The sequence below is a fragment of the Thermobia domestica genome, chromosome 2 (assembly GCF_964235325.1).
Source record: "Thermobia domestica chromosome 2, izTheDome1.hap1.1, whole genome shotgun sequence".
Lineage (NCBI taxonomy): Eukaryota > Metazoa > Arthropoda > Insecta > Zygentoma > Lepismatidae > Thermobia > Thermobia domestica.
The window spans coordinates 55736159-55760356 of record NC_137455.1 but is presented as its reverse complement, the minus strand read 5'-3'; the positions used below and the strand labels follow the sequence as shown (position 1 = coordinate 55760356).

The 24198-nt window shown below is 35.2% G+C and overlaps 1 protein-coding gene across 1 annotated transcript in view; it reads right to left on the bottom strand.

Moving 5' to 3' along the window:
- LOC145672431 (golgin subfamily A member 2-like) overlaps window positions 1-24198 on the bottom strand; it is a 53605-nt gene that overhangs the window by 27467 nt on the left and 1940 nt on the right. Inside the window, exons 2-8 of the mRNA XM_081741582.1 lie at window positions 21324-21470; window positions 15796-16527; window positions 11272-11467; window positions 9859-10024; window positions 6941-7082; window positions 3573-3767; window positions 1047-1250 (exon numbers count right to left, since the gene is read on the bottom strand). Of these exons, the coding sequence (XP_081597708.1) occupies window positions 1047-1250; window positions 3573-3767; window positions 6941-7082; window positions 9859-10024; window positions 11272-11467; window positions 15796-16527; window positions 21324-21470 (1782 nt within the window). The remainder of the gene's footprint in view (window positions 1-1046; window positions 1251-3572; window positions 3768-6940; window positions 7083-9858; window positions 10025-11271; window positions 11468-15795; window positions 16528-21323; window positions 21471-24198) is intronic.

Below are 24198 nucleotides of genomic sequence, written 5' to 3'. Positions count from 1 at the left end.
ATATTGAAGTCAGAATTAAGACCAGTTGAGAATGCTCCAAGAGCATTGCCAGAACGAACTTAAAAAGAACGGAGATATGCAGCGGGAAGAATAACTGTGATTGTTCCTACACGTAAATCTTATCCGCACCTTGTCTTGCAAAAATTCGCAAAATATCATCTCTCCATGACTTACAGTTCCCGAGATATGGCTCCTTAAATCTCCCGAAATTCGAACTTTTTGGCCAATATCTGAGGAATGGTGGCCAGTTAACCAGTAGCCACAAAATCACTATTTGGTACCAAAATGTTCACCATCCTCTTATGTATTGATCAACACCAATATGATCTCTCTATGACTTACGATTCTCGAGATATGGCTTCTTACGTATCTGGAAATCGGCCATTTTTTGGTCAATATCTCGGGAACGGTAAGAGAAACGCGAAAAATTCCATCACTTTCTCAGATAGCTTTTGATGCTTTATCGAATGCAGGGTTCAGAATGGAAAAAATCGCAAATAACAGACAGACACACAGACATAGAGAATTCAGTAACGAACTTTTTAATTTCGTTAAACATTTTAGGGTTCTAAAAGTAATGAAAATCAGCACTATCAAACAACACTAATTTGGACAAATACAAAAATTACTGCAATAACCATTTTACTTACATCAACAACACAAATATGAATCATTTCACATCTTATCGAAGAATAGGACACTTAATTTCGATATACAAACCCTCAATAAAATCGTGTCATACAAACATTTAATTTAAAAACTTATAATATTGTTATTGCTACGTTATTCGACATTTTCGTTCTTAATCTTAATTGACAATATTAAAACGCACAACTACGAAGATGACGCCAAGATAGAAAAGGCTGCATTTATTATTTTGTGTGATAAATACGTTATTCCTTAAAAATTATCCTCTACTCTCCCCCTTCTCAAAAAAGCTCTAACCGAAGTAAGCAGTAGATGGAGGTAGACGGTACACAAATAGATGATACACAAATTTCATAGTAACTTAAGTAACTACTAAAAAAAGAAAACTTAATCGATACCTGAGCTTCTAGCTTTTCTTCTAAAGCCTTCTTCTCACTTTCCAAAATATCAAACTTTTCTTGTGCACTGGATGAGTCCTGAGAAGGAGTTAATTGAGGCGTTTCTAGCCGCAGCTGTAATTGCTTCTCAAGTTCTTCAACGTGTCTAACAAGGCTTTGCTCACGCGACGATAATTTTTCATTTTCCTCTGTCACAGCCTGTAACTGAATGGAGTAACAAAAATTTTAATGACCAGCAATTATAAAGACTATATTAATGTTATAGCTGCCAGGAGAAGTGATCATCAGAACGAAGATCTTGTCATAAATAACTTCCGACAAATTTATTTTAACTTAAGAAAATAATGTTCTTTCTAAATCGAAGAAATCAACTGAAGGAATTCAAAAACTCAAATTAATCAACTGATTTCGAGGTTATTGAGCAAGAAACATCTATGGGATGAGTATATACTTTTGCTGGCTATTGTACTGAAAATGATACTTCAACCACCACACTTAAAACATAGTCGCTTGTAGACCTGTATTATGCACAAACAAACACGAATACAAACACAATTACTTTTGCTATTTACCCTATTATGTGTACAAACATGGAAGATTGGGCAAATAACTTGATTTTTTGCTGATGCCGCTATCAGCATTATCAAGACTATTGGTAAAAATTGAGAGCTGATTATAGTAAGATAATAATACGAGAAATTAAACTAAAATCCTAAAAACACTCAAAAATATTTACAATAAAACAAGATACAATGAAACTTTGAAACACGATACAGGCGAGCATATTATAAATATTTCACTGTACTTTTGCAATACAATTTATTTTCACTTAAGATAATAAAAGAGAAAATGAAATAGCTTTTATTGAAATATCGATTTCAATGCACACCATAGAGCACCATGATTGTTGGTGTTTGTTTATGCTTTTCGGTAGCCCATAATATAAGGTTGACCAATAAGAACGTCAGAATTTTAAAATAGGATAGAATGAAATATACAGGTAATAATGAAATAATTTTTTACTGTCAAAAATAGAGATATTAAGTTTTCAAATGTTCTCTTCTGCTTCGGTAGGCAGAATGGATTCCGTCTGCTTCGGTAGGTAGAATGGATTCCCAAGGTCCAATTCTGCACTGCTTTTGCAAACATAGCGCGGTAAATTCAAAATGGTGCGTTTTTAATGCTCAATTTCAGCTGATAAACTATTCGTGGCTTATTCGCACAGACCGCAGATAACCAACCACTCAGAAAATAATCCCAGAGGCCGGGATCACATGATCTGTGCCAGTTCACATCACAATTCCTCGATAGAACGCGTCCAGCTTTGTCGCATTTTGATGGAAATTCGAATAATTTCTCTGTGTTGTTCAACTGTGTACCTCTCCATCCTAATTTTCCACAGACTATTGCGTACAACTACCAACGTTTCTTTTGGTAAACCCTATCATCTCCAACTGTGTATGTCACGACAAAATACAAATTACATTACATTCCTAACTACTATAATATTGCGATTCACCTGATTTTATAGGATACACTAAAATTATCATTTTTTCTCTGCAATTCAAAATTATTTAGAGGATTAGATTTCTATTCAACCTTTAAAAAAAAAAAAAAAAATCAGAATACAATACATTATAAATGAGCAATATATCTAAAAACGATTAGTATATACTGATAAGTGATAAGTACCAGCAGAGAGAATTGAGAGTCCTGAGAAGTATAGGAAGTGTAATATTTGAAGAACAATAAATAAGCTTTTGGAAAAAAAAATCGTCAAAGAATAACTTGGGTCAAGCAATTTAATATTATATATATATATACGAAACGAACGGGAAGGAACAGTTATTTAAGAAAAGCTTCAGAATTAAGACACGAAATATCAAGACTGGACAACATAGATGAGGTGATGAGGTGGAGAATGTGAGAATAAAAATATGAAATCTTTAAGTTTTACGTCCCACGTTATGCCGGCTAGACTAAAGGAGACAATGATGAGAAATGAATGAAATGGTGGAATGAAGAAAGTGGGAGAACTCCGAGAAAACCCATGCACACAGTGTTTGTCCACCACAAAGTTCACTTGGCGCGAGCTAGGATCGAACCTAGGACCTCATGAACCAGAGGTGAACGCTCTACTACTGCGCCATCGCAACCCAATGTGAGAATGAACTGAATTGAACGGAACAACTTAAAAGATTAAACTGTATAGGAAACGATTTATACTCAAACACTAACATTTAATAGTGCTTTAAAAAAGTTTACTTTCAATCTTCCTTTTAATACTAAAAATGTTCACATAGCTTCGAATCTTTTAAAAGAGAAAATGCTATTCTTTTATAAGTTATTCTTACAATATGATGCAAATTACTACTTCGAAACTGACAACCACTTTCTACTGCCTAAAAAACTACTTACTGTATGTTAGCACCTATTTTTAAGTTCCCCATTTTCTCTCTTTCGTCTGCATATACAATACATAGTTATCCATCAACACACTGTACACGTATCAGAATTCTTCCTTACCTTTGTTGCTAGGCTCTGAAGTTGATTATTCAGTTGCTGGACGTATTGTTGATACTGCTGACTGGCCTGATCTCTTTCCATACCGACAGATACTAACGTTTGATGCAGCTCTGAAACCTTTTGCTCAAGGGAGACCTTTTCTTGAAGCAATTTCTCAAGTTGGCTTTGGGATTCAGGATCGTCCGACGAACTCAGCTGTAAAACAGAACAAAGAATGTTTATTTAATGGTATTTATAACACACACACACACACACATATATATATATATATATATATATATATATATATATATATATATATATAGTTCGACAACAATGACTTGGTATCAGATGGTGAAACTGCAGGATTGAAGTTATAAACTATATTTAAAAATAACTGACTGAGAATAAATAATTTCTAGCTGCTGCTTTCCTGATTTGGCTATGTAACTAGTGGTCGAAGTGAGATGGTGTGCGGTGGTATGCCATACCGCCTCTGGTTTTTCAGTGATAAGGCATACCGCCTTTGGTTTTTCAGTGATCCAGACATACCATCACTGGATAGTAGATGCTAACTATCTTTAATAAATCCATGTTTGTACACAATAATTGACGAATAGCTGTGCACGTTTAAAAAAAAAAAAAAAGTTTCTTATGTAGAAATAATTTCAAAGTTGACAACACAGACATTTTTGTTATCTTTTTCCTACCTTTAGTTTTTAAAATGAGGTGTCTTCTAGTTTATATTTTGATATGATATAATAAAATTATTTCTTTCTTTCTTATATATATATATATATATATATATGTGTGTGTGTGTGTGTGTGTGTGTGTCTTCTTACTTTAATGCATATAAATGTCGTGTTTTGAGCATGGGCGGATTTAGGGGTTGTCTGATGTGGGGGACGGATCTTCCTGGAATTTGGAGTATCCCTCAGTCGGGTGGGGGTCCAGGAGTTTTCCCGCACGAAATTGTTAATATAAAAACTTGGTTTTTGAACATTTTCTTGTATAATTCTCCACAATACAACATAAGGGGATAGTTTTTATTTTTTTCTGAAAGTTGTCGAAGGATCAAAGTCTCTCCATGCAACCCCCTTCCGTAACTAAAAAAAAAAAGCTCTCCAATGGTTTTCAGTCTTTATGTAAATAAAAATGCAATTTTTTTTAGGAAACATACCCCCACTGTATTTCAACATTTAGATAACTGGTATGTCGAGTCAAAATCGTAATAAAACATACGACCTCTGCTTTTTTTACACTTCGAGCACTGTATGTAACACTTAGTTGCGGAATATTTCGCTGTAACTCCAACTGACCCTGTGATCAAGTCATGCGGATCCAACTGACTCTGTGAGCTATACAACAGGTATCAGAAACGCAGAAAGCAGATCCCCACAATTTAACTATATGAGGTCCAATTCACACTACAAACCACTCTGAATTGAAACTTTCCATCAAATAAAGATAGGTCATTTGACTAGATTGATACCTGCTATTATTCATCGGCCTCCAACACAATAAACCACCTCGAAAAATAGCAGCAAAGCCTACAACTGTCTAAAAGCCGATAAATAAATATATGTGAAACGAAAGAAATACTTAATAAAACGAAACAGAAATGGTTCGATATTATTTGGTTGGAATTTAACGCCCCTTTACAACATCGAGGCTATATGAGAATGGACTTAATAGTTCCAAACACCATGTATTACAGAGGAAAAGCATAAACAATTAGCTATATGGAAGCTCCATCTCCATACCAGAGTGAATATACGTAAGTGGTACAAGAACTGTTGTTCTTGTGTTACTTATCTGAAATAGTTGTCCAAGCGGGAAGTTAGAAACTTCCTTAATGTCAAGTGACGTCAGTCATATAATCTAAACATTAACGGAATTACCATTGCTGCCAGAAATACTGCTTTTAGGGAAGATTTCTTGTGTGTACATGTTTTTCAAGAAAACAAGGATAAATCGAACTATTCAAACATCGCCCACTGTAGCACAAATGATGTTAATGTAAGGACAATGTTACTTAAGACATATTGTGTATATACTTTCTAAGTCAGTTTTGTGCTCAACATATGGGATCATCATTAAATGCATTTAGATGGCTGCTAATTTAATATTGCCGTATGAAAAGAATTTACATAACATTAACATTTTTCTTTTAATTATACATCTACAATAAATGTATGTCAAATATTTCTTAATACATCTATGGTTTGGAAGCATACTGGTAACGCACCGGCACGGAAACCCAGAGTCCCAGGTTTGTTCTCGGTCCAGTCAAACATTCCTTTTTCTTCCAATTCCATTACATCTATAATAAATGTAAGTACATGCTCTGCACAGTAGGATTGGTTAAAACATATGGAACATACGGGATGAGTTTAAAACTGTCGAACAAATACGTTCGTTTGGTGGCCACCTTACTTGGCGTAAAATCTTTATATTTCAGTCTTTATCAAATTTGTTAAGAGTTTTCACAATACTGGCTTCAGCACCGGCATCTCTTTCTTTTGTCTTATGGCCTTTTGTTCTCTCTTTCTGCATCATGTCAACCCTTGAAAAGCATTGTTTCCTCCTACTATCGAACCAAAATATTTTGCGCTACGATTTCTTTTTCTTCTTCTCACACTATTATAGTCAATCAAGAGCTCCTCCTGTAACTTCTCAACCAATAAAAGTGGTTTGACTACTAAATCAAATGGGCTGACCAATACTGTTCTTTCTGCCTGGTAAACCTGACAGACAACTACCCACGTCTGCTCATCCTCTTCTAAGAATGAAATTCCTCATATCCGTGTCAGGTGTTTTGTTTGCTCGAAAGTTATTAAAATAACACTTCGTAAAGTACAGAAACATCTTACAGAGGGAATCAACAAGAATAAAGTGTGTCTGTTTAGCAATAAGTAATGGCTTGATTTGTAACACAAATCGATAATGTTATCGCCTTACCTTAGCACACAAACGCACAACGCACTTCTCTCGCCTGTAACTGATCTTAAATTATACGTCAGATTTAACCTTCCCGCAGCAAAGTATACACAGGAAATTTGATCGGTCATCTACTTACTCTGAACACTCGTCAGTGTGTTAGCGCCAGAGTGTCACTGTTACCGACTTGCTTGTCATGTAGATCAAGTTAAAACCTACAGATTATACAAAAAAGCATCCAGGAGGAGAACAGTTTGAAATTGAAACGGAACTTAAATGTCAAGTTTTCACTTACATAATTTTACACACTACGATTTCCTTCGCTGTGGCACTCGTCGTTTTATTTCCTTAAAGCTAAATATCTACTGTTGAATTTTACTGTAAAGGCAGGTAAGTTGGAAACAGGAAAGAGCGGAAAGGAAATAACGAAAACGCGTTTGGTGACTAACCTGTTGCACCCGAAGCTGAGAAAGTGACAGTTGAGATTCCTTATCTTGTAACTGCTGCTGCAGAGAATTACATTCAGCAGACTTATGATTTAACTTCTCCTTCACTTCAGATAACTCTTCTTCCAACTCGTCAATTCTTTTGCTAAAAAAACAAAAGATTTCAAAAGAATTTTCTTACATAATTGAACAAAATACATAAACATAAAATAATGTCCTAGTTATGTTAACTAATTTAGCGCTTTTTTACTCAATCGTTTATATCATCTCACTGAAATATTCACCAACAAAATCGAAAGTTAAAAAGTTCAGAAAAATGTTAAGAATGAGAGTCTCAACCAACAAATTACATTGTAAAACCACTGAAAGCCTTTTCTGTGTTTGTGGGTAGTTTAAACTTGAAGACTTTTTTCTACTTACTTTTACTTTAAAGTGACGATACGAGAAAAGTGGTGATCGTTAAAAAAAAATAAAGGATTAACACGTTTCATGGCCCATACATGCTGAAACATATTTTTGGATATCAGTCCGTCTGCTTGTTTGTCCTGATGCAGAAGTTTTTACTCGCTTAGAGGCCATACCGTTCAACGTATCGAGACCAAATTTTAAATTTACTGTTTTTACACGATTCTTAAGAGGATTTTTTTAAATCTCCAAATATAAGGGTAGTTTACTGGAGAGCGAAAATCAAAATTGCAGTTTCCTCGAAAACAACTCTAACGATTTTGCTCTTTTTTTTCATCAATCAGTATTTCCTTAACCACTTTATACGACTATAGCATAGGTATTTTTCTAGCAAACAATTCAGAACGCATAGTTTACTCCTGAGGCTTGGTTCTTTCTCGTAGATTTTCTTAAAAATGACTCACATGATTTTGTTCATATTTCATAAATAAATATGTTAATAGCTCTGTTTACGGATTTCTTTCTCTCTTCCTATTGCGCAACAAATTTACTTTGATACAGTCTCGCGACATGTCTCATGGACATGCGCAGCGAAACTGTAGGCCCAAGGTCGCCATAGAGGTGTATCCTCTAAATGTGATAACGCATCCCATATTGCATCCAAGTCCTTGAATTCTAGAGAGGCATGATGAAATCTTAAGTATATCACAACGCACGGTGGTGAAAATTTTGAACCGTGACGTAATTGGAATCAGAAGATCTTGCTAGATATATGTTAGATAGAAGTAGGTTAATGATAAGAACGTCGTATTTCATCTTAACGTAAGTACGATAGTATTTAGTATTTGTTTATTACAAGATGACGGTGGAACAAATCATCCTTGAAGCGAATTAAATGTGACCAGGTAAATTAAATTGCTTATATATTGCGCGTAGCATTATTTACTTTTAACAACATTCGTACTATTTTCATATAGATTAATTCATCATCACTTATTCTCATTAATAATAACAATAACTAATACACTTTACATAAATCGTTCCACTGGACTTTATTTTCGAAGAGCTACAATTCCTTTTACCGGTACATATTAATTCTAGTTCCTTACGTTCATGTTATCATGCGTCAGCTGTTCCAGAAATGACGTACCAAATCATCGTACCTTACTTATATACATCTAACAACATTAAAGATTTCCACTGTGACTACTTTGCTCTTTATTCTCATATGTTACTATAGTGTTAGAATAAATTTTCTTATTATACATGTAAGTAATATGAAGGTTTACTGAACCAACTAGTTGACACTTTAACCACAAAATGGAAAATCAGCGAAACAAGCAGCTTACTTGAAGTTACCATTAATTTTGAGATTTAAATGTAGATATAAAATGCTACATGAATTTGGTGTTTTGTCGTTATCCCGGATTATTAGAGAAAGGGGGACGGAACCCCTAAACTTACTTTTACAGACACATAATCTGCTGGTATTTTCTCTCCATCATGAAATTAACAGAATAATACACACAATTATATAACAGGAAGTTCTTATGTAAACAGAGTTATAACCCTTCATCTTTTATTAGAAAAAGAATTTTCTTTTTTTTTCTTTTTTTTTTTTTCCAAAGTTCTTGGAAATCTTTTCTCTAAAATGTTTTCAGTGTACAGTAAATTTGACGTTCTTCGACGGAGATCGGTATTACTCTGTAGCTCATAGCAGCCTGGGAATAGAAGTTAGAAGGAATTTTCTTCGCTCACAGCAGCCTCAGGAGATAGGTTTTAAAGGGAAACTCCATAATTCATGGCAGCCTCAGTAGTTAGTATTAAAAGAAATCTCTGTAGCCCATGGTGGCCTCAGGAGAAGGTTTTCATAGGTGAGCGATGAGCTTTTGAACTGATAGTTTCCTACTCCTGTTGTCCTCTTTTATAGGCATCTTCATAGACGGAAGGCCTAGAGTGGGGTAGTCGGTCGTCTTCGTAGCTTCTCGAGTACTCTTCGTATCTTTCTAGTTATATGGTCTCCTTACGTCGCCTGCCACTTTTTTTTTTTTTTTTTTTTTTTTTTAATATTGTAAAAGCTTGTGTTTGTAATAAGAACACGTGGCTTGCAGTGTGAGGTGTATGGATCCTTACAATACTTTCATGTTCTCACCTATTAGTAGACTTCCTGTACCTTTGATTATCCTTTGCAAACCAAATATCTTAAATAGAGAGATATTTTTCTTAACTTCTTTAAAAAAAACTCACAATTCCGTTGACAAAAATCATAGTAAGGTTATTGAAATTATTAATTAAATAACTCCAAATCAGGACAAAGTTTATCAATAATCATAAGGATTTTAAATGATATCCTTTATAAAACTTGTCCAGCCACTTATGTTTCATATACTTTGTTTAGAAAAGCAAACAATAATACTAGTAACATATTATTCTTTAAATACTAACAAAAATTCAATTTCCTACAGTTTTAGCTCACATCGCACTAAAATTAAACTACAGCAAGAATTAATGTTTACCTATTCTTGTAGAGATCTAGTTTTAATTTATCAACTTCTTTTCCTAGATCTTTACTAGACTTTTCGAACTGCTCACTTGCTGCAACAGCGGATGCCAATTCCTTCTCTAAATCACCCACTCGGTGTCTTGAAGCTTTCAGTCGACCTTGCAACTCTTCCACCTCACCTGTAATTTAGTATGGCGGTATTTAAAAGGCTGACGAACATGCTTTTAATTAAAGATTTATATGGTGATTTGCATTTTTAGAAAATGATACGATTTATTACTCTACTTACAGATTTCTGTAATACCTGAATATTACTTGCACTTCCGAGCTTTCGACACTCCCCTGAGTTTTGATCATGAAGGATAAAAACACGCAGAAGAGAAATAAAACTAATATAAAAAGTTATACCAGTGGGTTACACAGAATTTATCCAGAGCATACTCAAACTCCCACACTGACATCAAATTTTAGATAATAACAGCAGTTACAAACGTGTGTCAGACAGTGGAAAAAAGTCAACTCAGATTTGAATCTTTTTTCATTTAATTATTTTACGCTATTATTGAACAAAAATATTGAAAATAAATTTGTCAGTACTTTTTCTCCTATTGAAATCTTCAAATATGTAAAGAAAAAGGTGGCATTTCTGATAAAATGTCACTTGCAGATACGCCATTTTGTTTCCCCTAGACAGTGGTAGTTCTGCGCACGGATATAAATACAGGATTGCCGATTCTGAGTATGAATTGTAACTTTTAAAACGTGATCCTTTGTTGCAAAGTATTCCTATTGTACGACACACCGGAGGTATAATAAATTTCACATTGTGTATTCTACAGATACGAGGTTTAATGAAATTTAAGATAAAAAAAATGGGGGGGAGCAAACTCGGGTTTTATGCGTACCATGACGGAACGCTGCTCAATCCACTTCCCAAGCAGACACACATTTGCATGCTTGAGTTCGGTGTTAAATCTCTCAAAACACATGTAACGTTCCGAAACTCCTGTTCTGTTTGGAGAATTCAGTGTCTATATTAATGAACATCTACGAAAACTGAACTATAAATTTTCACCTTTAGAGTATACGGTGCGAGTAAGATTGAGATTGTTTCACTATTATACAATATATAGTAAACCGTCATGGTATTCAATAAAACAGTATGGACACTGGGATCATCCAACTCCAACAGGAGTTGTGGTGCAGCCCCGTAGTCTGAAGGATTAAAATGCGTGATTGGTCGAGAAGCAGACAAGATACAATAACCATTAGCGCACGGTACTCTAAGCCGGAGACCTGGGTTAGATTCTCGAGCCAATCGCTCATTTTCTACTCATTGAATTAAGTTTTTTATATTGTCCATTAAAATGTTTGAATGAGCATCGATCATTATATACAGTAATTGTACAAGAAAGAACACCGTTACCTGCTTTCTGTTTGGCGAGTTGCTGACTCTTAGTTAGTGATGCTTGCAGCTCAGTCTTTTCTCCAACGAGGATGCCAACAGTCTGTATATGAACTTGCAGCTGATCCTGAATAGGCCCCACTTCTCGCAAAACTCTTGCCTCAATATCCTTTTTTTGTTGTTCCACCTCCTTCTGCAGCTGACTTACCTGAGATTGCTATAAAGAATAGATTGTCAAATACCTTGGTTATGGAGTACCACGCACAACGTTCTCATCATGCGCGTCTACAGATAAAGAAGGAAGCAAAACTATTTACTTGAAGACTGAAATTAATGTATTTTACATCAAATCAGCCAATCAACGGCATTAATGTTTCTACTTATTAATTTTTAATAATCTGAAGCAAGATTACTTAGAACAAAGAACTTAATAAACAACAAATACAGAAAAGTTCGCTTAAAGCCTTTAGTGGGAACAACTGGTCAATAGAGTTGATACATATTCAAAGCATAAATGAAAATATGTGCATTTTGAAACTTACTTTCAAGAGATTTAAAATTCCTTAGCATTCATTCCTGCCCTACACTGATATTAAACTGTAAAATGTAAGACCACGGATGTGATAGTGGAACACTTGATCATAGTGGTCATAAGGTTATAAAGTGGTAAAATCTACAAGTGTTATATTCTGTGAAGAGATAGTTTGATAAAGTACGAATTACAAGTTCTGTTTCTGCCATTTAGTTACTGTGATATTTTTACAATATGTTGGCCAACTTAACATAATTTAAGTTTTATTTACGGGACATGTTTCCGAGAAACAGGCATATTCGAAAAATGTTAATTCTCGGGTACTATTATATCAATAATTCTGGTGCTTTGTAAGTAATTATCTACGTTCGTCTCTTCTTTCATTGAGCGGCTATATATAGCTTGAATTATACACAATGCAAGAAAATGACAACTGAACAAATGAATTGTACCCTTTTCTCTGAAATTATAGAAGGAGTTTGTGCCAAAATTATAGCTCTTTTGTCGTTGCTTCCGCGAAACGTTTTCATTCGATGTCGCAATTCGTTTAAATCCACCCTAACTCCTTCAAAATGTCACATTTTACAAAGAAAGCACTATTAAAAAAGAGCTCGGCAGCTGTTTGTACTAACTTTCACTCCAAAATGAAGTGTTTAGGATAGTTTTGTCAAATCATATATTGACAACTTCCATTGGGGTTCTGAGTCTAGATATGAAGACTTTTTTTGGAGAATATGTAGGTCTACACCGGCTACAAGCGTAGACTTAATTTCATTCTTTACAACATCTGGTAGGAAAAATTCGTTCATACTCTCAGTTTTTCAGTTCCTCTTCAGTTTTTCTTTTGATCTAGTTACACAAGTAGTTCTTGAATGCAGGAGATGAGTTTGTTTTTCATCGGCTGGTTAAGAAAATGACTGCCTACACGATCTTAAGAATTTCTACAAGATCCTCAAAGTTTATTCTTATGATTTTTTTCATAATATACTTGCAGGGTTTCAATTTCTTTCCCTTCATCACCTAGTTTATATCTTATTTTTTGACGAGATGCCGTAAGGCTGCCACCCATTCTCTACTGTACATGACCAACACATCGTAATTTCTCTATTTCGCACTCATCACCATATGATTTACTATTATCGAATCGAAGTCTTGGATTCATCATCATTAAGCATGAAAGGAGCAAGAACTGAGTTGATGCAAACGGAAAATATATTTATGTTAAAAAATTTTGAACCTTAGAATATCCAGTGTGAAGTTTTCGTGTCTTAGACGTGGCATTCAGTCATAAAATTCACAGATTGTAAAGAGGAAATTATATACTTGAAGAACATGCTTACTTAGAAAAACAAAAAAAAATTGATCCCAACCAGGTACATTCCCTCTTAATGAAAGACTCGTAAATATGTGAGTTCAGTATTTTCATAGTTTTTTCGTACTTGAGCGACCGAAGGGAAAAGTAGCTGCTTTCGAAAGTATTTTTGATAGGATAAATATATTTGCAATGTAAGCATAGTCATATAATTTAGGCTAGTCATAAGTCATACAGGTTATCCCAACTAATAAATCAAACTGTCAGTATAAACACATTACACTCTACACATTAGAAACTTAAAATATACCTCACGATTTTGATAGCAAAACTTACGTGTGAAATATTGAGTTTTTTTCCTTAACTCTTTTTGGTGTGGCCTTACAACCATGAACCTTACAAATCATGACTGAAACACTTAACCGAGTACCTAGGTATATTAAATGTCAACTGTAGATTACTATCATCTCTTCGTCAAGGAATTAATTTTAAGTAGTGATTCGGGTTCGATTCTTAAGAGGTACAGAGAATTTTCGGTGTCGACTGGGTATTAGAAAGCAACTTAGCTATCGCTTCCTAGAGTAATTTGTAAAAACTGGACGAAGAAAGAAAGAAAATACTTTTACTGGTCTTTCTTAAAAGAGGACACTATTTTGCCTTTCAAGTGTACCTCATACGTCAGCCATACTTAAGTATCCTTACAAGTACTTAAGAGTAAAATATGGGCAGATCAGGGAACTAATCACCAGAAAATGACCGAATGTCATACAACCATAGTAGAGATATTCTAATGTGAACCCCTTGAAGAACAATTTGTCAATAAACTGAAAGATATTCAGCTTGCCACGATTCAACAGGATGTATCCTGAATATTTATTTGTTTATTTATTTTTAGTTTACCATCCCATGTTATGCATCGACGCTAACGGAGATGGTGATGATAATGAAATAGTGGAATGAAGAAAGTGGGAGTAAACGGAAGAATCCCAAGAAAACCCACACACATGGTGTATGACCACCACAAAACCCACTTGGCGCGGGCTGAGAACGAATCAGGGGCCCCACGCACCAGAAGTAAGCATTCTAACACTGAGTCAAAAATTTACTTAAAAACACCCTTTTATTTATTTAACTGTGTAACTTCGGCAAACGGTTATTGCTATCTTCAGCATAGATCTTTCAGAAAACTACTATTGCCAAAGGAACTATTCTTGCTTACTTTTCTTGTATTCATAACATATGTCGTAGCATATTCCTTACGACTTTTCCTCCTTTGTACCAACTGGTATTTGTAAAGCTGGCGATTTGCAGTCAATGAAATCTTTCTTTTAAAAAAGTATAATAGGTAGAAAAACTGACGAAATTTAATTTTATCTAGAGCAGTGGTTCCCAAAAGGTGGTCCGTGGGAGGACTCCACAGGGTCAGCGACATATTGTTGGAAAATTAGGTTTTATCTTAAGCTAGTCTTCAGTAAACATTATTGTATTAATAAAAATAATCAAATCGATAGTCATTCTTAGGGTTACCAGACGTATCTTTGTAGGGCCTACTCTTCCTCAGGGTATCAACTTTTGTACTTCCTCCTTTTTAAATGAAAAACTTCTTTGTACACTTTTTCACACAGTGAGAGACTCCTGGCAATATGAACAAAAATATTTTCACTTGTTTCTATTTATCTGTTTACTTGCTAAATTGACGTACATACAAATTCAAGGCTAGCACGATTTTCCCAAGGTCAGTGACATACTCAGTAGTTGAGTAGCAGATTTACGAAGAACTTTCGAACCAAAGGATCACCAAATAGTAGAATATCTAAAACAAAATAGGTCTATGGAATCATATGCAATGTTCATATCTATGTTCAAACACTGCATACCAGTGAATTCCTAAGAAAGAGTCCCCCAAAATATATTTCCAGGTCCGCCACTGCACAGAGTTAGAGGATACTTTCTCGAGCCCAAACCCGATGACTGGTGTACTCGAAATCAGTTTAGCTGTGACGAAATAGACAAAATCCTTAGCCTCTTAGAAGAGGAACAGGATCGATTGGTAAACTTACTGTGCTGTAATACCATGAAAAGTGTTTTTAGCGACGGAAAACTATCCAACTTTTAGTTAACTGCTCGTAAGGACTTCAGAAAACTTGGCGAGAAGCAGGGTTAGCAAAAACTTTTTTTTCCCTTTTGAAATCGATTTGAGATTTTACGGGGTCCGCGACACACGTTGGCGGTCCTCAAAAAATTTTATTGGGAACCACTGATCTAGAGAATCTTGGTATCATCTGACCTACAAAATTTAAATTCTAAGCCATTTCATTGGTAGAAAAAATTTAGGCTAAGAAAAAAATACATTTTGCCTTGAAAACCATTACTTAATCATCCAATAAATTTTAAAATGTACTTTTCTGCAACGATCTGTATTCAGAATGACAATTATCATTTGCCGAAACATACAAAGTTGAATTATTTTATTTATTTATTTTTTTAAAGTAAGCACAATTTCAAAGGTACTTACTTTTGCTCCTCCAAATTCTTATAAATCACTTAAAGTTTAATTACCATGGAGGCACTCCGAGAGCTCACTGCTCAGATGCTTTATAGAATAGATACTTCACCTTGTGATGGTTAAAAAGTATACTCTAACAGCTAAAATTGGGATCAAAATAATCAGTATCATACGCCTTACAAATACAGTACTTACGTGATCTTTGAGCTGAATTTGCAGCTGTTCGTTCTTTCGCTTTTCGGACTCCAACAAGGCAGCTAATTCTTGGTTCCGCTGTTCTAACTCTGCAACTTCGGCCGGTGTCCTTTCGCCAGAAGGATTAATTAACGTTGGCGACTCATTAATTAGTCCATTGATTTGTGATGAAAGTTGACGAAGGCTCTCTGTGTTGGAACGATTAACTTTCTTCGTGGTGGTGTTGAAATTGTCATGCTCACTCGAAGAATTGTTCTGCTCACACACAAAAATATTAGACAACTGTGCGGATGATGTGGTATTGTCAATGACGGGTGAAAACACAAATTCCTGATGTTCTTCCCGTTTTACTTCATTCTCATCTATTGGTGTAGACGTAGAACAAGGTCCGAATGCTTCAATTTCCGACTTCAAACATGCGGACAAAGGGAAAGTTTGCAGCTGACCAGTACTATTTTCAAATCCAATACCACTGCTACAAGCACCAGCTCCATTTAAACTGTTACTTACAAACTGTAATTGAGAAGCATTATCCACAACACCAATACCACTGTTTAGAACTGTAATGTTTCTTTCATTTTCTGAATTTGAAGGTCCCGATACAGACGCTATATTAGATGATGTAGTCTCCGCATTTTTATTAGAAGTTTCTGAATTACACTGATTCGTATACACACCTCCATCATTTTGTATAGAGCCACTTGTTTCACAGCTTCCATTACTAGCAAGACCCTACAACAAAAGGTTTACAAAATATATAATAAAATGTTATAATTACTTATTCTCAAAACTTCTTCTTTTTTTCTTACTGAACACATTATTTCTGTATAAACTATGAAATCAGGTTTAGCTGTTCTGTGATTATTAATATTCTAGTGATATTTAGTGAGTGTTGATTCCACTTCTCTTTAAAAATGTGGATTGAATGTCCATGTATAAAATACGCAACCATTAAATACACTCAAGGAAAAAAATACTACATAAGCAGCTAAGAGTCACTAGCTAACCCTGCACTTCTCTACACAGTTCATCATTCACGTATGAGCATAACTCTCCTTGTCATTCCTCACAACATCTATACATGTCCCTTTGCAAGACACAAACGAAAGACGTCTTGATAAAAATCGGCAAGGAGTATCATAAGGGGAGATTTTTTCGATTATTTTTTCAATATGTCGCACCGTTTGCACGATTGAAACTACTTCCGGTTGGAAAAATGAAATGAAATCTTTAAGTTTTAAGTCCCACGATTATGCCGGTTATGCTAAAGGAGACTGTGGTGATGAGAGATGAGTGAAATGGTAGAATGAAGAAAGTGGGAGGAAACGGGAGAACCCCGAGAAAACCCACGAGCACGGTGTTTGTCCACCACAAAGTCCACACGGCGCGAGCTGGGATCGAACCAGGGACCCCAAGCACCGGAGGTGAACGCTCTACCACTGACCCACCGCGCCCCCACTACTTCCGGTTGGAGTTTATAATTCAAGTCCTTCTATGGACAACCACGTTTTTTGTTTCTTACAAGTCTGAAAGGAGAACATACAACAAGAAAATGATCGTGTGGTAGTATAGAAACTGTGGGAGCAGTAAGTGATACATTCATAATATTTGTTTTCTAGAAGATTCTGTGTTCTCAATTTTACAGGGGAACAGGAATAATGGCTAATTAAATATAAAGTGATATATGCGAACGTAGTGGTGACCAAGATCATAGAGTTGATGGAAATTATTCCAGAATAATAGGATATTCTCCGTAGTACAAAGGTAGATTGACTGATATTTTTTTCTAATATGTACCCTATAGCTTCAATCAGTAAATGTATCAAAAACACTTACTTCTATACAATGGCTATTCTACTCTACAGAAATCACCTACTTTCAAATATAGTTTATACAGTAATCCCTCGCGTTAACAGATGAAAAGGCGGAACATCAATCTGACATTGCCCATTATCAGTAAGTTCCGATATTAAGTCTCTAGCAGCTAATATGCACAATTACAATACGAAAAAAAAGAGGAATAATACAATACTGTACTTTTAATCAAGTACACTATCAAATATAATACACTGTAAATCTACAATATAATATAGTAAATTCTACGTTTTTATACATACAGGGTGTTACAAAAATGTGTCTCAATATGTTGGGAACAGATTTCTCACATCAAAATAAGAAAAAAGAAGTTCATATGGACCTGTGCTTAAAAGTAGATAGTTTCGAAGTATTGAAAAAATCTCCCCTTTATGATATCTCTTTCCGGTTTTTTTTTTTTTTTTTTTTTTTTTTTTTTTTTTTTTTTTTTTTTTTTTTTTTTATCAAGACGTCCTACACTTCTGTCTGTAAAAGGACATGTACAGATAATGTCAGGAATGACAAGGAGATTCATCCTCATATATGAATGATGCGATGTAAAGAGCATAGGTTCAGCTAATACCGTATTTACTCGCGTAATTTTCGCACTTTTTTTAGACGAAAAAAGTTGTTTGGAAACAAGGGTGCGTAAATTATACGGTGAAAAAAAAAATAGCCACATCAGTGAACATCTAATTTTTTCCCCAGTCAAAATAACACGAAAATACCGGTACACGTTTTCTTTGTAGCAAGAATTGACAACAAACAACTAATTCTAAATTTGTAGAAAAATAACGTTAAAAAATTGATTAAGAAGTCGTGTGGTTCCTTACCTTACAACAATAGCTTTGCTGCGTTGCCAATTGTTCATTAGCTACCGTAATTGATTCCTGGAAAAATGCTGTTTCAAAAAAAGTTTCCGCGTGCGCAAATTACGCGAGGAAAATAAAATATAGAGAAAATGCCCTTCAAAATTGAGATGCGAAAATTATGCGAGGGCGAAAATTACGCGCGTATTTACGGTAATCCTACAAATAGGTTACCGGAAACGTGAAACAAGTGAACTTTAAAAGTTCATAGCTCCACTACTATGGGATCTATCGTAGTCGGGTCAAGACATCACTGAGGAACCGGTATGTGAACTATCCAAATATCCATGTTTAAGAATGCTTCAGTACTTCCACACCAATTTTAGAGAGGTAGGTGGAGGGTGATCAAGTACTTCCAAACAGCCTCTCTAAAAATGATTGTGCAAATACCGGAGGTTCTGAAAGATGGATATTTTGGATAGTTTACATATTAGTTCCTCAGTGATGTCTTGACCTCACTACGATCGGTCCTATAGTAGTGGAACTATGGACTTTAAAATTAATTTTTTCACGTTTTCGGCACCCTATAACTACGAAACTATGCACTTCCGACCACAGGTTCATATAAACTTTTTTTTTCTTATTTTGATATGAGCAATCCACTCCCAAAATACTGTGAGAAACTTTTGTAACACCCTGTGTAATTGAAGTACTCACCCTCATATTCCTTAAGGGACACATCTATTCCACACTTTCTATCAATCATTATTATCAACGTTTTTAGTGGATGGTAAAGAGGTATTCTTGGTTTGCTGAAATTTATGCTGAGCCATCGAAGCTTTGTAGCCCCAAACAGTGGCTCCTGTCCAGTGTTGTCATAACTCCATGAGCGTATCTGGCGGAGAGGGAGGACAAGGGGGACGCATCCCCCCAAATATTTTGAGTACGAGATAAATGTATCAATGCTGAAAAGTATTTAGATCTATATGGAAGAAGTAAAGACATAGGTAGAACAAATGAAAGTTATGTCTGTTGTTGAAAACAGGTTGATGTGATTAAAGTGTCCGCCTGACGTGTACCATTTTCGAAGATTTTTTTTCTTCTAAATTACACTTCTTTGTTAGTCAAAGTAATCTCAGCTATAGGCACACACTTTTATCATTGCTCCACCAGAAACAATTGGATTCCATGACGAAAAAAGATTGGAGAGGTGAAGGAAAGTATATAGAAACTACATATGGAAATGAGCCTAAATGAGCGAATAACAATTTAAGGAAGATGGAAAGAATACATTGAGGAGAGGAATGATAGCAAGAATAAACTGTATATTTTAGATATTAAAACGAGAAATGAAGTAAACGAGGATGGTTCATTGGACAAGTTCAAAAACATACTGCGAAATGAAGAACAAAAAGGTAGATAATATACCTTTTGAGTTTACTAAGAATACAGAAGAAGGAAAATAAAAAAATTGAAATTCGCAAACAAATCAAGAGTATCATCGTAAGACTTCCTTCAGAGAGTTAAGATTTTGTACGCTAAAAAATCGAAATATATGAGGACTGTAGAAAATGCGTTTAAGAACATTGAATTGAAATTCACTGGTAGGAATGTCATGGTGAAAAAATTATCTAAGAACTACATTATATATAAACTTTTGTGTGTTTGTGTGGAGGAAGGGGGGGGGGGAGTCAGGCAGCCTACCAGTGATGGAAGAAAATTATGAAGAATTGTGTTGGTAAAGGTAGAAAGAGGGAATCCCGATAGTAAAGTAGAATCCAGTTTACACATAGTTTTGACATAACTTTAATTCGGGTCTACTAGTATTCTAGTCGTCGTCCTCCATTCCCCTGAATTTTAACATGCCAGAGACGCCCATGCACAATTTCGTCCGTTAGGAGCAGAACTTTCAAACTGAACCGATTAAGATTTTGCCCGTCGCTTCCGATTCCGTTACTTAAATATAGTTGATGTCCAGAACTGAAAAGCAAGATGTGAGAGTCGACGATAACTACTCACAGCACTGAACTCCGAATTCGATACCAGCACAAGGACTATACGCCTTCATTTTCTCGCAATAGTCTCAGATCACATTACAATTCCCTCAATTAATCATCAAATACTTGAATCGGTTATTGCTAAAAGGGAATATGTTTCATAACCTTTTTCTATAATGCGTAACACCATTATAATTTCAACTCAAAATCCAGAAAGGCAATCTCCCGAAACTAAAACACCTTCGGACTCGCAATCAATTAAATATAGCATTTAATTTAATCTGCTCAAGAAAATTTCAGATACAGCCTGTGAGCTCTGTTTACATTGGATAGCTAACAAAATTTATCATCTGGACATATGCCTCGAAAAGTAAGGAAAACTGTCAGGAAAGTCGGCCCAAGGCTTCAACTCTGAACTTCTCAGTTGCGAAGCAATAATCTAATTACCAGCCTATAATGCCACAGAAGTTAATTTTAATGTGAATGGCTCTCGCAAAGTCTAATCTATTGATTGAGAATACGATTTCGTTCCTTAAAAAATCTGTAGTTTGAAAGGTGTTCGTATATAAATAGTGGTGATACGGTACTTGAGTAACTATTCATGACTTTTTTTCGAATCGTCACCAAAGTGAAGTGGAATTGCAGATGGTTGCTACAAGGATTATCTTGCAGTTTGAAGTTCTGTAACAGGCTTATATGTGTGTAGTTACTTTCAATTTTGCCTACGTAAGCAGTGACAAGATATTCACCAACGCATTCACTGCTGTGAATAAAACAATGTTTGTTGTTGAAAAATTTGACACACATGAAAGCAAGACTACGCCGTAAATAATCGTTAACTAAAAAAATACGAAATTCAGCTCCTTACCTTATTAGCCTCTTTAGTGAAGTCTACAGCCTGTCCTACTGATTCTTCACCATTGATTTTGCTTGGTGATGAAAATTTATTTTTATTTTGACCTTTCTTCGTACCTCCAATGGAAATCTCTTTATTCTTCTGTTGAAATTCTTTCAACTAAAAATTAAAATAACTTTTTTAAAAAAATCAATATGAAACAGCACAACGCTGAAAAAAAGTACATTTTTATATCTTCCACCCAATGTTGTGTGCAGACAAATAGGAGCTACGTGAATATAGAAGCAACATCATATTGGTCAAGCCGTTGCAACTAGATAAGCACAGCTTTCAAAGTCAAATGGACCACAAAAATATTACCTAATCCTGAACATTAAGGGAATCTATTACATTATGATCTAATACTATTACCAATGAGTCAGATTTTAGCCCCTCTGCTTGGAAAAATTCATTACAGGTCTAGGTTCTGTAATTTCTATGATGCTGTTTCATCCGTCTCTGGAAAACTGATTTAATAAAATAAAAAATAGCTAACTAGAAGCCAACTAGAATTAAAAGAATGAATGACTGAGGTTTAAATGAGGCGTGAACATCAAGGCTATTTTTCCCTGCCACGATAAGACCAAGAACCAACACATACTGTACATTAAAAATCCCAAGTAACTCTCAAAAGAAAAATTTGGTTAAAATAAAAGTACAGTCACTGAAATAGAAAAAAAGAAAGACTATAAAAATTAAACTAAAGTTCGGAAAAAGATTAAATGATCAAAATACAAAATATATAACAAGAAAATAATATTTAAAAAACAACAATAGTAGTAACACGTAATACGAAAAAGCTAACAAGAAACACCTCAAAGCACGTTAGCTATTCCAATTTCACGAACAAAAAGTGATAATAAGGTCACTAAAGACCATATTATCCCCCAAAACCTGGACCCATTATTAAAATTTTCAGGTATCCCTAAACGTTCTCTGAGGCCTAATTATTGCAGGAATGTGCCGAATATTCAGTGGGACAATATAGGTTTTACAATACGAAAAGTTAGTACACGTACTAAATGTGTTAAATGAGTGTCCGATACGCAAGGATAACAGAATCACTTCATCTCGACAGCGGCTAGTACGCGACAATAGAAATAAACGAAATATTAGTTGGACGAAAAAATAAACATCCTCACTGAATGACTTCGTATGCAAGTTACAATAAGATTACAATAAGGTAATTTTAACATCGTCAACGCTGTTCCTGAAATTTTAAACTCACTACTCTTATAATATTTCCTACTTGAATACAAAGAAGGAAGGGTTTTCTGATTGTTATCACCGTAAGTATAACAGGGGGTTACAGATTGATCTCGCACAACCTCCACCGGGTATGGGAACTAGAACAATATGCACAGATAAAAACCTCAAAGAAGGAAAAGGAAATAAGATAACCCGTTGGGAATGCTCCAAGAGCATTGCCAGAACGAACTTAAAAAGAATGCAGAGATGGAGCGGGAAGGATAACTGTGATTGTTCCTACATGTAAAAATAAATCTTTTCATCAGCACCTTCTTCTGTTTCTCGCAAAATATCATCTATGACTTACGGTTCCCGAGATATGGCCACCTAAATCTCCCGAAATTCGAAATTTTGGGCAAAATCTGGACAACGGTCGTCAGTTCGACAGTGGCCACCGGTTACTATTTGGTACCAAATGTTCACTATTCTCTGAGGTATTGATCAACACCAATATCATCTATCCTTAACTTATGGTTCCCGAAATAAGGCACCTTAAATCTTCGGAAATCGAACATTTTTTTGGCCAATATCTCGAGAACGGTAAGAGTGACGCGAAAAATTCTATCACTTTCTCATATAGTTTTTGAAAAAATGAAATTTTTCGTTTTACGTCCCACGGTTATGCCGATTAGGCTAAAGAGACGGGTGATTATGAGAAATGAATGAAATGGTGGAATGAAGAAAGTGGGAGAACCCCGAGGAAACCCTCGCACACGGTGTTTGTCCACCACAAGGTTCACTTGGCGGGAGCAGGGTTTGAACCCGGACCCCACGGGCCAGAGGTCAACGCTCTACCACTGAGCCACCGCGGCCTCTCATATAATTTTTGATGCTCTATCAAATGGAGTGCTCAAAATTGAAAAAATCGCAAATAACAGACACACACACATCGTTTCTATGGCGGAACTACGCTAAGAACACACAAGGAGAAACAAGGAGCACGGTCACTTTGTGGCAGAACGCTCGCCTCTGCTATGAAGCGTCCCAGATTCAATTCTCGGCCACGGGAGTTTGTGGCGGACAACATTGTATCAGTGGATTTTCTAGGGGTTCTGTTCTACAAATTCTCATTCAACCAATTGCTTCCCCATCATTCTGTTTCATTAATCATCCGTCTCAGACTAAAATGGCCAAACGTGGGACATAAAGCCAGACATTTCATTTCATCTCACAAGGGAAAAGATTTTTCCCCGTCGAACAATTTAAACATTTCAAAACGGCTTCAGCACTTCAAATTAACTTTTGAAAATTTGGGTCGAGCTGAGTTTTATTGTTTCATATCGGTTCAAATATTTATCCCAAAGATGTGGGAAAGCGATATTAATTATATTTTTCAAACTTTTGCCACAAATCTATTCTTCCCGTGCTAAGAACGGGCATTTCAGCTACTTGTTAATAAAAAGAAAAAATGAAAAAAAAAGCCTATAAAAAAAGAAGCCATTCTTGATTAGAAACATTTCACTACTAAGATATATTACCTAAAGTTGTCATACGGATTGCAAATAACTTTAAGTAAAATATTTATATAGGCCTACATGTACAGTTCATACCAATAATCAAGTTTATCTTCAATAATTTTGTAATTTTAAAGCAAACGATA